Source organism: Scophthalmus maximus, chromosome 12 (assembly GCF_022379125.1).
Source record: "Scophthalmus maximus strain ysfricsl-2021 chromosome 12, ASM2237912v1, whole genome shotgun sequence".
Taxonomy (NCBI): Eukaryota; Metazoa; Chordata; class Actinopteri; order Pleuronectiformes; family Scophthalmidae; genus Scophthalmus; species Scophthalmus maximus.
Window position 1 is genome coordinate 11,971,206 of NC_061526.1, and position 14,802 is coordinate 11,986,007.

The window sequence follows — 14,802 nt, forward strand, 5'->3', positions numbered from 1 at the left end:
ATAATCACATTGTGCTGATATTGTCACGGGGCAGAGTGACACTGGGGTGTCGTCTGTTCTGATGTTCACAGATCATAATGGATTTCACCCTCATTACCATTATGAAAAGATCACTCCCAGAGACATGGTTAGCAGGGTAAGAGACGTGGTGCCGGACAAAGTCCCACGGATGGCTTACTTATTGCACATGTTTACCTGCCCCTGCTCAGCAGTGTCACTGCAGGGACCTTTGCCTCTGATCGGAGGCTTCCGTCCTCCAGTATTTCACACACTTGCTTTTGGTTTATTTTCTCACGATCCTGCACACATCCCCGTCGAACATGCATCGCGGCAAGATGTTGTGAAGTGTCCCATGTGGAGCCAGCAGGGGAGCACACTTCTGAGGAGGCCCTAATGAAGGGATTTTGAGCCGATTCTCTGCTGCAGTTGAACCTGAAACAGATGCATTTGGACGGAGGCGGCAGCAACAGCAACTTGCTTTAAGGTCAGTACTGTCTAGTGAGTTTTCTTTTCTTTTTTAAGTAGATGAAAATGTTAAACTGGAATGAAGCATTCGCAGACATCAGAGCGGGCTCTGCATGTCAGTGCAGCTGTAAAAACAACTTTGATCCCTTCACATTGCTCTTCATACCATTTCAAACTATCATGTGTAATGGTGTTAACTTGTCCACAAAGTTTAATTTCAGTTTGGCTTGTTTTTTTTTCTTTGTGCGCTGATTTCTAAATTTTGACTCTGCTGCGTATACTCTGCATTTTCACAAACTTGTAGCTCTTTTATTGCACAAGAACTTTGTTTGACTTGTTACTCAGCGTAGCCTTGTTTGTGTCTTGCAAGGTTATGGTCTGTGGAAAGGGGTCGGCCCTGCTGTGGTGGCGATGCATGATTCATCTCTGTTTGTTCTGCCTGTGATGCCTTTTTGACCGGTTTAATCAGACCGCTTTAATCTTCACCACATAAATAAATGTTTTGAATGACAATAAAGAACGTCAAACCTTGAAACAGAAGCTTATAACTCTCTCTGACCACACAGGGACTCTCCTGAAGCGTCGACACATCTGGACTCATGGGATTCCTCCAGAGCCAGAACCTGACTCTGGGCTCCACCCAGCCAGAGGTCATCTACCTGGAGTCAACGTCACAACTGTTACCATCCGGTACTCTATCATTGTCAATGAATGTCACACTCTCAAAACTGAATAATAATAATAATAATAATAATAATAATAATAATAATAATAATAATCTATGTTATGAAGTCTGTCAAAACTTTTTGAAACCTCCTCCTGGAAGGAGACCCTTCATATCAGTTATCCCCAAGGAAGGAAAGGATAGAACGGGGTGTAAAGGATGAAGATCTATCAACAGGCTACACATTGTACACCACCATCTTGGCAGATAGGATGAAACTGCAAAGCCTTTGTCAATGGATGAGGACCAAACATGATTCAAGACAAAACTCAAGGATATAAAGAGAGCCTCACATACACTATTATCGAGCAGATTGGTAACGGAGAAGTTTTTCCTCAGTTTAGTTCAGTTTTTAAAACACATGTGACTTGGTTGGGTGGGAATTTCTCTATTTAGTAATGACCAGATTCTGCTTTAGAGGAGATTATGTTCATTGTATTCAGGAACTTTACTCTCCAACTGCAAGAATCTCCAGGTTGTCCAGCAACTCCCGGACCTGGAGAGTCTTTTGCTAGAATAATTGAATTCACTTTTTCATTACACCCAAACAGAAGTCTTAAACAAACTGGTGTGCAACTGAGTGTGGAGAGGTTATGGTTGATCATTCCCATGCCCTTCTTTTCAGACCTTCTGGAGGGAAGAGACAGATTAAAAAAATTCTGCTTGTTATGAAATATACAACATTCACAAAGATTTCTTCAAAAGATCTTACTGGCAGCATGCAAAAAAAAAAAAAACATCACAAAACATTTGTTCCATAAAAAAACAACCCGACAGCAGGACATTTTGTTGATAAAGTTAAGCATTTGCATATTCTACAGCAAATGACCTACTCTAGTTGACCTGAGAAAAGAATTGATATTCATGTGTGATATTCTGTATTGAATTAGGGTCTTGATTTATAGATCCTCCCAAGAATTAACATTTCCTTTTCAATGTTTTCTGCTTTCCTCTGCTCACTGTAATCAAAATGTGAACAATAATTCATAACCTAGGCAACCTTTACAACTATTATATCCAAATATAATCATTCAAAATACACTCGCTTCACTTTCCTACCACTTCTTGAACTGAAACTCGGCCCCACGATATGTGAAAATCACTATGAAACATTGATAAGTGTGAAGCGGTTTGGGTTTCCACCGGCACAAGGACAATGTCAGATTATGTCTGAGCGTCTGAATTATTAACGCACGCTAATGCAACAGGGCGTGCACTGCTTTCATTAGTAGTTGTACTGTCGTGTGAGAGCCGCATCACTTTACTGTCCACGAAGAGAATGATTGTAACATCTTCTCAGTTTGGATGTAGTGCGTTAGATATTAAGCGTTTGGCTACTACATTTAATCCCCCAATGGCACTGGTACTTATAGAACTGACTCACACACCTTTAAGTAGTTTAAATGTTTAAAATGTTCTGTCAGTGTCTCTGACACAACCACGATACAAAACCCCATCTGAACTTATCGGTTTCTCCTCTTCACACACAACAGTTGACAACACCTTCATCGTGCTCGGCCTGTTGACCTTCGCCCTCCAGCTGTGTTTACTCCTATTCTTGCTGCTGAGATATTGGAGGTTCGACAACAGTGTGGCAGAGGCTCTCAAACACCCGGACACTGCCAACAAACTCCTCGGTGAGCATTCGGTTTGCTGTCGCGGCTGTTTGTTTGGATACAGGAGGTTTCAGTTTCAGGACATTATTCAAAGGCGAAGAGGCTTTTTTGTTTGGCACAAGTATGATTTCTCACTCAATATGAACCGACTGATATATACTGCAAAGGTCCATGAGCAAAAAAATGTCTGCACGTGTTTTGTAATTGCCATGGAGGAATCAGCACGAATATACATGCCTGCAGCTTTGATTCCTATAAAAAAAAAAACAGTTTCCACATTACTCTGATTATATTCGATAAAATCAAATGAGAGCTATTTAATGTTGGGCATTAAGTGCGAGCACCAGTGTGAACTGTGAAGGACACAGGATGAAAACTGCTTTCTGAGGCACTTAGTTTATACAACAACATAAACTATTGATATAATATTCTTTGTATAACAATATAAAGAAGTTCATTTGATGAAGAACTTGCAGCTATCTTATCTCCAGCATAGTGGCTTAATGTTAATATTTCTGTCTTTTCTTTTTCTCCAGTCCCGTCCAGCGTCTATCCAGACATTTACAAACAAGCCAGCTACCAGCTATTCGACGGGGACACTGCTGCTTCTTGGTCGCCTGCGGTGTCTGCTGGGGATGAACCCTATGAAACCAACGAACCCTCCACGCACCCTCTATTTGCACCTGTCATACCCTGGGACCTTGTGCAGTGCTGACAGGCTCCCGACCCGTTGAAGCAGTAGTTTTGAAGCGATGTACGGTCAGTTTTTAAAAGTAAAGGCCTCTGATATTTTAGAATACTGAAAAGAATACTGCTAGTGTGCCTTTTGCTATCTTACAGTTTTTCCCCATTGGTTTGGCTCATTTCTTGAAAAAGAAATTACATTCTCAAAACTCTAAGATCATTTGGCAAAACAGTCTTACAGTTCAGCACAACACCATAGTTCACTTGCAAAAGCTCATATCTCTCCCAAACTGTTCACTCATGCTTCAAAACTAAATTCCTTCCCCATATAAATAGTCAGCGCCACCAAAAGGCAAAAGATCCTCCTCAATTGCTTTGGCTCATTTCTCGAAACAGACCGGACGTTCTCAACACTCTTGGTGCTTTTGCCAAAATAACCTGGATGGTTCAGCACAACACCATGGTTCACCTGCAAAAGCTCATATCTCTCCCAAAACAGTTCACTCATGTGTCAAAACTAAATTCCTTTCTCATATAAATAGTCAGTGCCCCCACGATGCATTGTCCTTTTGGCATTGTGTAAGCACTGCAAGTCAAAATGTTTAGATGTTTTGTCACTATGGCAGGAATGAGGACCATTGAAATATCCCTCATGTCCACCTCTCAGTCTTAGCCCAGTCCTTCATTGACAATGGTTACTGTACTAGTTTTTTTGTCTAGCAATTGTGTATAAACCTGAAAAAAAATAGGATTTTACGGTAAGATTGCCCTCCAAGGTTTGACATCACACATTGCACTCATACTACCAAGGAAATTGTAACCATTTTTATTCACACAAATAAAGTAACTTCCATAAATCAGAGTTAAAAGAAAATGTATACAGCACAATATACTGTAATATAAACACAAACAAAAAACAAGGAAAATTATATGTAGCCTACAGTGCTGTAAATAAAGCTGGAGCTGTCCTCACCCTCCCTCTCCTGGCCACCATCCTCACCCTCCTGGCCATCCACACGCTGCTGTCTGTCTGGCCACAGATTCTCGTCCACATCACAGCGTATATTCTCCCTTGCGATGCAACGAGGGAAGAAATGCCGTGCATGTCGCAAACCATCCCCAGCACTGATCTCCTGTAATATCATCACACGCAGCGTCCATTGCATGGAGCAGGGACCTCTGATTTTGAGCCTGATGCTCATACACTCTCCACCTCCATGCGGAGAAAAACTCCTCAATAGGATTGAGGAAAGGAGAGTAAGGTGGTAGGACCACACCATCCTTGGATGAGTAGTGAACCAGGCCCTGATGAGTGGGCCACGGTGGAAATTCACATTGTCCCACACAATTATATACTTTGGTAGGTGAGGCCCTACGAGACCTCTCTCATTTTCAGGGATCAAATCAGAATGAAGGCGGTCTAAGAAGATGAGGAGCTTCTGTGTATTGTATGGGCCAAGACTGGGGATGTGAGTGGCCACACCATTCTCAGAAATGGCAGCACACATAGTTATATTGCCCCCACGCTGGCCTGGGACATCCACCGTGGCCCGGTGGCCAATAATATTACGGCCACGTCTTCGGCCCTTGGCCAGGTTGAAGCCAGCTTCATCCACAAACAGGAGGATTTGAGGGGTCTCGTTTCCTTCCAATGCCATTATTCTCTACAATAGAGTAAAACAAAATCATCAAATCAGTCATACAGAAGAGTCATACACTAGAGTAACAGAAAATTACAGAGGAATGTTCCCAAAAAAGTTTGGGAACCACTGCTTAATTGTAAAAAGGTTATAAAGATAGAAAACCAGTAACTGACTTACATGTACATACTAGTACCGCAGCACTTTTCCTCTATCATAGTTCCTCTCAAATGGTACCCTGTAAAGTTACTTCATGGTCATCTGATGCTTGTTCAATATCCAGTCTATTGTGGAGATGCTTATAGAGTTGACATTTTGGAATATGGCATTGTCTTCTATGTTTGCAGTGCGGATCTGTCTCAGTGTGATGGCATTATTTGCCATCACCATGTTACAGATGTCTTGTTCTTGTTGGTCATTGAGAAGTTTTCCTCTGCCACCCGTGCGAGGTTGTCGTCCAATCCTAGACATACAATTCAAAGGACAACACTGTATTACCATTCGTAATGTATGCCTATGTATTTCTTACAGAATGAGTTACCAATGTAATTGTATTGTTGTTTTACTTACAGTAACTTTACCACAATTCTAATGCATCACTGCACAATGACTGTAATACTACTGTAAACTGTATCATCAATAATTTGAGATATATATATATATATATATATTTCTAGTCATTTTTAGTGTCATAACATCCCTACAGCACACACACACACACACACACACACACACACACACACACACACACACACACACACACACACACACTAAATGAATCGGTAAATAAGTAAATAAATACATCTCTTGCTTTATGCACAGTGTCCTGTCCTATTCAACATATAATTCCATCATTGACTGAGTACATACCTGTTTTCCCTGCGAAAGGTTTGGATGATGGAGGAGACTGTAGAGCGGGGCAAATTACGCTGCACTCGGCGACCTGCCTCCGCCATTGTTAGGCGATGGTTGATAACATGGTCTAAAAGTGTGGCCCAAATTTCATCCGGGACAACATGGTGTCCTCGTGCTCCTCGGCCTCTTCCCCCTATTCTACCGCCACGCACCCTTACTCCTCCTCCTCTTCTTCCTCTTCCTCAAGCAGGCATTTGCCCTTGTTCATTTACTTGGCCAGGTGCCTCCATGTTGAGAAATTGTACTGGTCCTGGTCAAGCTCTATACATGCATGTTTGGCAGCATTCACAATCATGGGCAGCACCTGTCAGGTTACTAAACATATTGTTTGATTGGTCATCTGAGATGTGTGAAACTCCTCCTTCGTTAGTCAAGTTCTATTTTCACCTGACTGTCAGTTAATCAATTTATCAAATGTTCCAAGAGATTCATTTATGGTAGTCATGGTATTAGGTTCTTGACTAATTTTGAAAATTGAACGGACTATTGTGCATGTGATATCTTATACAATGAAATGATGCTGACATGTTTTGGAGAGAACAACCATTAGACTGAGAATCAACAATCAGTTTAGATCAACAAGATCTATTCACTTGGAAATTGTGCTAAATGTAGGCTAACTGTGCTAACTGTAGGCTACCTGTACTTAATCATTTCCAAAGATGTACTAAGACATTTGCAATTTGATGAAATGAATGAGAAATTCAATTCTGTTGTAAACAATTGCCAAGTGGTTTGGAGGTTTGTCCATGTTATTTTGAGAATGTAATTTCTGTTCCAAGAAATGAGCCAAACCAATGGAGAAAAACTGTAATATGAGGAATCAACTTAGCTGGTATACCTTAGTGGTTTACACCACAGACTTTGGTACAGAAGGTTGGGGGTTCGATTTCAGGTGTGGGCCCTTAGGCAAGGCCCTTAATGCTACCTGCCTCGATGACTGTGAGTCGCTTTGGACGAAATGAATGCAATGTAATTCAAATTTCTCGAACCGTTCATCCCGTCTAATTCACACGTTGCTGGTGACACAAGGAAATGCAGGTGTGAATTTGGTGCAATTTGGACACTACTATGAATATCAATACGTTCTAAATAAACAGGCCGATAGAGTTTGGTAGCAGCGGGCGATGGCCGACGACAACTGAGGTGTTCTGCGAACTGAGTGCAGCTTCACTGATCTTTGAATAAACAGGCGACCAGGTCTTCGTGCGCTGCTTCAGGGCTCTGCAGGTTGAGTCCGCCATGTCCTCACCAAGTCCGCAGCCAGTCTTTACTTGTTGCGGCTCAATAACTATCGCTCACTTTAGCCGTTCAAGAAAGCTACAACCAGCAACACAACAGGCCGAACAAAACCGGCCCATTCCAAACAGACCTTTACAAAAGGCACCGCACCAATATGACTTTGTGAAATGTACAAAGTGTGGTTTGTACTGTAGTAACAAACCCACAGAGAGTCTAATGTTCCCTCCTGCATTTTAGCCTCTTTCTGCTCTTTTTTTTTTCATTTCATAGCCCACCAACTTAGGTTCGCCCTCACCACCAACATCATTGTCTCTCTGAGCAGATGTTTCTAGAAAAAAGAAATAAAGCTCAGATAGAGCAGCTGCACGTGACCTGTCCCCTTACCAAACAGATGGTGACCAACATGATCTGTTTGACTTACCCCAGACAGCCATGAATACGGCGAAGAAAACGGTTGCCCCGTTGTCGAAAAGATGGGTGACCTGAAAATGAAGAAAGAAAGTCACTAGATAGATAAATATACATATTTTCTAAAAAGCATTCATAGTTCATAGTTACTGTTTATCTCAACAGAGAAACGCGTCAATGTGCTTAATCATTTTGAGTAAAAAATAAAATCACATTTTGATAGACATGGTTGGCTCGCTGGCAAAGTTTCCACAGGAACAATAAAAACGCGCATCACATCAGCGGTCGGGAAAACTGCGTCCGTGCAGTGCTGCAGTGACCGTACCTTGGCGTAGATACAGCTGTCGGACAGTCTCAGGTAGGGGCAGTACTGGTCACAGATGGGACACATGATGATGTCAGTGGCCTGGCAGATTTCTTTACTGAAGGAAAAACAAACAGCATTAAGCTCATCAGATTCCGGCTAAGCCTGGCATCGCAGTGAACAGAAACTCCAGGGTCAACCAAACTTTGGGCTGTCAGAACAAAACGAAAGCAGGTGTTTGCGAGAGGGTGTTTGCGTGTGTGTGTGTGTGTGTGTGTGTGTATCAGTTCGTTTCATTTCCAAGTTTGTTGATTGAACAATGATGCTGTTTTAAGAAATAAAATGAATTACTTAAAATTACTTTTTTTTTATTCTCCTCTGTAACACCAGGTTAGTTTTTCATTGAGAGCCATTTGACTTTTGATCTGTACTCACTACTGAGCAAGCGTCTACGGAACAAACAACAATATGAAGCAGGTGAGGGCTTGTTCTCTTCCGAGCAATGCTTTCCAATAGAGACACATACTGTTATCAGAGGAGAGAGGAGTTGTGTTTACCTGACCTGGCAGTGGTCCAGAGTGAAGAGGCCGTACAGGAACACCAGGAGGCCGACCAGGGCGGCAGGAAACAACATCCCAGTGTACCAGCCGAGCCAGGCGAAGTACAGGCCGATCTTCTCCCCGAAATACCTCCTGAGACAGCAGCAGTGCACAAGAGAAACGGGAAGCTGTGGACTTGTATTGTCCTCTACTACTCTAATGTGGCTATATTGTCCTCTACTACTGTCTACCATGATGGTTTGGACTTTTAATATATGACATTTAATCCCCTAAAATGTCTGACGGTTACTTACCTGATGAGATCCAGTGGTTGGTACTTGTACCAAACCCCCCACCAGGCCCAACACTCGTACAGCAGGTGCCGATGGTTCTCTGCTCCGTGCGTTCTGATGGAGTTTTTACTGTGGTAGCTCCCCTGATTAAAATACAAACACACACACACACAAACAAACACACATTACAATTCAAGTGTAATATCGGTGAACGGAGGTATCAGCAACAACATTCACATCAGAGCAAGCAGTGGTGACAGAGTTGAATGAATTTAAATTTTTTTTGTTTATGGAGATCAGCCAATTTACCTCGTGAAGAGGGAAAGCTGCTTCATACGAGCTGTTGCTCAAAAGTCGATTAACCCCTAGGATCAAAAAGAGAGCCCAGTGAAAAGATGTCTTATGCAGTGCGGCAGATTCTGGGGAGTCACATTTTTATTTGAGCTACTTTTTCGAAAGCCACCTGTTTCCATTAAATTATGTTAAGTACACGTATGTATGAGGCCTCGTCTTTTTACTCCATGCACAGCTGGCCTGTCCGGTGTGTCCTGTGGCCTTATTATTGTTCTCTTTGCTAACGGAAAACGGAACTTTCCTCTCCCACGTGAGAGGAAAGTGAAGAACCATTTTTTCAACTCTATGGATGAAACATTGTGGAAAAAGGTATGAACAATATGCCCGCTTTGAAAATGGGCTGCCTTACAATTGATTTGAGTGAATTCATTTTTTGAAAAATGTGCTAGGAACTCACTTTTTATTTACAGGCACTTGAACCAAAAAGTTTACATGTAGATAAAATGGGATGAACTTTAGGGAAACTAACAAAATCTAGAGGTGAAGCGGTATAAAGACAGACTTGAAAATATAATAAAGATTTTAACATGTTTAACCATTTTAACAGCTCAGTGTATTTCTCATATCTAATAAGGTCAATATTTTCAGAATTTAAATAAGGTCATTTGAATAACTTTTTACTGAGACAGCTCACACTGATAGAGTGACTGTATGACTGATTGCGTCCCTCTCGCTTCCATTTTTATTCCATTTCAAATATTTCTGTCCAGGGGGGAAACTCACCCATCTTATTTTTTCCGTCCTCGTATTTGACTCGCTGGAGGATGTGGTGGACGATGCGACTTCTGGTGGCGTTGTTGAAAAAAGTGTCTTTGTTGTGGATGATGAAACTGCAGTGAAACGAAGCGGTTATTACAAATCTCTCTGCTGTGAATGAAGTGTGTGTGTCTGTGTGTGTGTGTGTGTGTGTGTGTGTGTGCGTGTGTGTGATTGTGCCAATCGGATTGAGAGAGGCAAAAGTACTAAAGAGGAAGTGGAAAATGTACCAGCCAGCAATATACGATCAAGTTAAAATCATCTCCCAGCGGCTGAGGCAGAGCCTTTAAAGGGCACTTCCGTGTAACTCACTGATGTATCCTTGAGCGACTGAAGGGGGCGGTGAAGCTCTCGTTCTCCTCCAAGTCGGGCAGAGTGTTGTTGTCGAACTTCATGGGCTTGCGGGGAAGCCAGCCACGGAATTTGTTGATGCGCTTCTCCATCCTGCAAGTGACATTTGTGTAAAAGCTGCCAGAGTAAAAAGAAATCACTGTGTCAGCTGGTCTTAATGTTCCCACTTTGACTGAACACTCACCTGCTCATGAACTTTTGCCGTCGCTGCATGTAAAAGATTTTCCTCCTGGGTTACGGAAGGTTAAGAATAATTGACTTAGCATAGGACAATAATGAGGAATGGTACAACCACTACTGGTGTTACTGTTATTAATCATGATGTCTACAAGTAGTAGCTACTTATAATGATAATATTACGAAAATACATTAAATGTAGAACCTATTTTTTTTTTACCACTTTTGCAATATGGAGAATTTTTTTTATTAGTGGGTCCCTGTTTCATTTGTGTCATGTGGGTGACAAGGTTTCTAATATTCCACCAGTGGACAGTTGGAAGCAGTAATGTGCAAAGAAGCGCAGCAATCCACCAACAAACAGCGATGAAGAAGACGAATGTCAATATGACTTTTCTCTGTTAACCCCCCATCACCATTAGACAGTTGTAGGAGTGTTTGTCGTCTTACCTAAAAGGCATGCGAATGTTCATGAGCTCTGCGTAGCGACAGAGGACATCCCACGGCGCGTGAAGCTTCAGAAAGATGACGTCGCTGTTCGTGAGGGAAGCCTAAAGAAGCCGCACACACAATTCAACTTGAGAAACAAATGGACGACGAAACACACTCCCAGCTTACAGTGTTGACATGGTTGTTTACAATAACCGTGTGGGCAGTGGTCTCAGGAGCAGCTCTTCAACAGTATATTATGTTTCCGGAGATATTTGTACAGTATCTATCTGATCTACCTGTTTGTGCTGCCTGACTGAGCGGGAGTCAGAGCTAAACCAAGGAAACACACACGCAAGTGGGCTGTTGACGGAGACAAGAACCGCTATCTTCCCCTGCATTCTCTGAATCACGATGACCTTGATGCCAGTGCATTGGCAGACCGAGTTGAAGTTAACACACACACATGCACACACACAAATCACCGCAGAAAATTGGCACATTTGCTTTGGCGCTCTCAGTGGTGGCTTCTGGTTATGGCTTCGAGACACTTATTCCCAAACAGCTGCGCTCTGATTCTGGCGGAGAGCAGGAGTAAATCATTAATAAATCATTAATAACTTGGACTCATTAATTATCGACTTGATTCATAAAATGAAGTTAAATTCACAGTTGATGGTTGCACCATTTGAATGTGAGCATTTTCTTCCTCGGTCACAGTGCGTGATGCCTCAAAATTGAAACCTTTTTTAATTTTATTTTTTTATGTTTTACTATTCAGTCTCACCACTCTTGTCTACGATTACTTCAGCCAGGCAGCTAATTTTCAGCTAATAGCTTTTTAATATAAAGAAAACTGTGCACTACCTGACCGGCATCACACAGCAGATAGACAAACAGTAGAATATTTGGCAGCAAAAATGCAACATATTTTCCTCATGAGACCACAGCAGAGCTGAAAAGGGAGTGAACGCAGGTGGATACAAACACAACTTTAAAGGAGTGCTCATCTGGCTCCCTGTCTGCTCGACGTTGTGCTATATGAACAAATGTTACAGGTATGGTTCACTGCCTAGGAGCGAATGAGCTGTTGGTATCCGGATCTTAACGTGAGGGCAATGCAGACATGGCGATTTAGCCGACCCCTTGTCAACTTAAAGAGAAAAAGGAGGCCAGCCAGCGTAAATGCTCTTCACCTCCTTCTCCATCTGTAAGCCCTCAGCGCGGATATTCCGCTCAAACACCTCCCTCTTCTCTGACTGCGTGTTGGACTTCCTGTACACCAGGATGTAGTCGATGCGACTCTTCCCATCGCTGAAGCAAAGGCCGCTTGACTTACCCCTCCCCTGAGGACAGACAGGCAATGGAGAGACAACCAGGGAAAGGGTCATGACTGGCAGTTAAATTTACTTCTCATCCATGGAGCTAACTTTGAAAGGAGCCCGACTCCGGGGAGCCCAGAGCTTGAGTTGCCTCACTGACCTCTGAGGGAGCAGCATCCGACTTTGTGTTGTCGTCAAGGATGCTGCTGTGGGTGCCCGGGTTCAGCAGGGTGGAGTCGTCGTCCCTGGATGGGCTGCTGACGCCCTCTGACCTCTGCCTCTCCAGCAGTACATTAACGTCCTTCACGGCTGCAGGGAAGACGGGCAAAATGGGGATAAGATTAAGTCACCGTGCAACAACAGGGGCAACAGATGTCTTTCCATCTGTGGTTGAGCAGTGAGACAGACTCAAATCAGCAAAGTCTCTGTCCATAAAACCAAAGAGAAGCTGAATCACCCCACAGAGGCGAAAAGGATTGATATTTCTCTGTGGTATCATCATCAAGAGCAACATCTTTTATGTCACACAGAGCAGTTTGACACATTGCTCATCATAAAAAAACTTTTTTTAATTTAGTGCAGCTCTACCCAAGAACTGTTGAGCATTACATTACATCATGGCATTGGGAGGTAACAAGCTTCTCAGGAGATGAACAGGGGGATACAGTCGTAAGGCCCCAATTGGATGAACAAAAACACAAGGCACATTGCAGACACATTTTGGTTGCCTATTAATCTTAACATCAGAGCCGGATGTTCGCACACTGAACAGCACAAGGGGTTGCAATGTCTGGGAATGTGACAAAGCACATTACGGAATTTAGTTGTGAGTTGCTCTCGCTGTTGTTCATGTCTATGACAAAGCAGATTTCTCAAGCCCGGCAAGGAACACATGGAACAAGCGTGGGATTACTGGTGTTACTCTTTTATGAAAAAGTTTACCTCAAACTGCTTGAGTTTTATTGCATTTTTGTAACTGAATGAAAAGCGTCTCCACTAACTGCTGGTCGTCGGCCTCTCGTATCAGTGAATCCTAAAAGCAGAGGTGGTGCAGACTGTTGATTTGGAATTAGGAAAGGTGCATTCAAATCTCGCCAGTATCATTATGCATTTCTGATGCTACATACTACGTGTTTGTTTTAAGTTAAGTTCAGGCTAATAGTTAGGTTAGGTTTAGACTAAGTTTCCAGGAATTTAATGTACTGTAAGTCAATACAATAGCATTGTTTAGGAATTTCTGTCCTCTCTTGAGAAACTGCAAGATAAATTCTCTCACGCACCAAGCAAGGCCATCTAATCTATGGCAAGTTGGTCGGTAACTGAAGGCTGTCTCAGAAGTCTCCTCAATATTGAGCTCTTATAATAAATACTTCTGCTTAAGACAGCCACAGTTTATGTCTTCCTGAATCAGCATCCACTCCATCAATTATTCCATTTCAAGCACAATATACTAAAATACTGAAGCCATGAAGATTCTATTCTATTCTGTTGCAGTTGGAAGGAAAAAAGATTTGCAGGTAAACACAAATATTTAACATTTTAAATACTGTAATCCCAACTGTAATCAAAATCTAGTACAGCTCTGTACCACCTCAGGACTGACTTCAAGGCAAAGTGTCCAATTTGAACAAATTATTTATTAATGTCAGGCCCCGTTGGTGATGGGTCTCACCGAGGGGGGGCGCATTATCTTGAGTGCTGGAGTCCGGCGCTTCAGCAGAGGATTCCTCCATGGTGTCTGCTTTACCGAAGGAGGGGAAGACGAGAGGTCGGTCCGCCGCCTGGTACCCGGAGGCCGAGGGCAGCGGCGGGACTCTGCGTCGGTGGGGGCTCCGCCGCTGGGGCTCAGACTCATGTAGAGATAAACTCACACCTGCAGTTTCGGACAGAGAACTTCATTTCAATTTGCTTCTGAATCATGGAACATAATTTAAAACAGAGAGGGTTGCAAGGTTTTGGCGAGCAACAAGGGGAGGACACCTGGTCAGCATCTAAGTTATCAGATTTGCAGCCAGAACGCAGCAGCCTTCATGTTATTTGCCCGAGTCGATTGACCCACTGGCACTTCTTGTTGTCCTCTTGAAAATGATTACTTGTGCTCAAAGTAAAGACACAACAAACAAAAGCATATTGCTTGAGATTACTGAAACTATCTTGATGCGGGTGACATTAAAAAAAGAGCTAACAGTATTAAACTGTACCTAGCATTGACATTGTCACTAAATATTAAGGGTACACTAAGTAAAAGCCCCTCAATACAAACACTGTCAGCTATTATACAGATATTGGTCAATTGTATAATTACTGGGTTGCCAACCTGTATATGAGACCAATGCCCAACGACTATGGTTGAAGAATCTGCATCCGAAGAGCAAAGTTTGTGGCCCAAAAAACTGTCAGAGAGATACAAAGTGCGAGAAGATTACTCCCACAAAAATACTCTACACTTAGACGAAGATGGTTTTGTTGTCTAATTTAACCGTTTCAAACCAGGATTTGTTGCTTTTTAACCATTTTGCTGCAGCAAGCAGTAAATGCAACACTGACTCACTATCACATTAAAGGGCCCTATAGTGAACACAA

At 42.6% G+C, this 14,802-nt stretch overlaps 1 protein-coding gene and 1 long non-coding RNA gene across 6 annotated transcripts in view; one reads left to right on the forward strand and one right to left on the reverse strand.

Moving 5' to 3' along the window:
• LOC118317943 (anoctamin-4) overlaps positions 1-14,802 on the reverse strand; it is a 50,932-nt gene that overhangs the window by 18,432 nt on the left and 17,698 nt on the right. For 2 of the 4 annotated variants that reach the window (XM_035647125.2, XM_035647148.2), the window contains 12 exons: positions 13,892-14,092; positions 12,380-12,528; positions 12,094-12,243; positions 10,919-11,019; positions 10,476-10,520; positions 10,253-10,384; positions 9,908-10,014; positions 9,140-9,195; positions 8,852-8,973; positions 8,556-8,690; positions 8,020-8,116; positions 7,708-7,768 (listed from right to left, as the gene is read on the reverse strand). In XM_035647125.2, coding sequence (XP_035503018.1) covers positions 7,708-7,768; positions 8,020-8,116; positions 8,556-8,690; positions 8,852-8,973; positions 9,140-9,195; positions 9,908-10,014; positions 10,253-10,384; positions 10,476-10,520; positions 10,919-11,019; positions 12,094-12,243; positions 12,380-12,528; positions 13,892-14,092 — 1,356 coding nt within the window. Of the gene's footprint in view, positions 1-7,707; positions 7,769-8,019; positions 8,117-8,555; positions 8,691-8,851; positions 8,974-9,139; positions 9,196-9,907; positions 10,015-10,252; positions 10,409-10,475; positions 10,521-10,918; positions 11,020-12,093; positions 12,244-12,379; positions 12,529-13,891; positions 14,093-14,536; positions 14,591-14,802 lie in introns of those variants that run through there. The other 2 variants (XM_047336552.1, XM_035647131.2) reach the window with 2 other exon arrangements.
• Positions 191-8,358, forward strand: LOC118317997. 2 transcript variants are annotated; one of them, XR_004795588.2, is made up of 5 exons: positions 191-484; positions 836-924; positions 1,032-1,155; positions 2,683-2,826; positions 3,342-8,358. It is a non-coding gene; the product is annotated as an uncharacterized LOC118317997 (long non-coding RNA). The 2 variants fall into 2 exon arrangements; XR_004795587.2 differs by lacking the exon at positions 836-924 and having other exon boundaries at positions 201-484.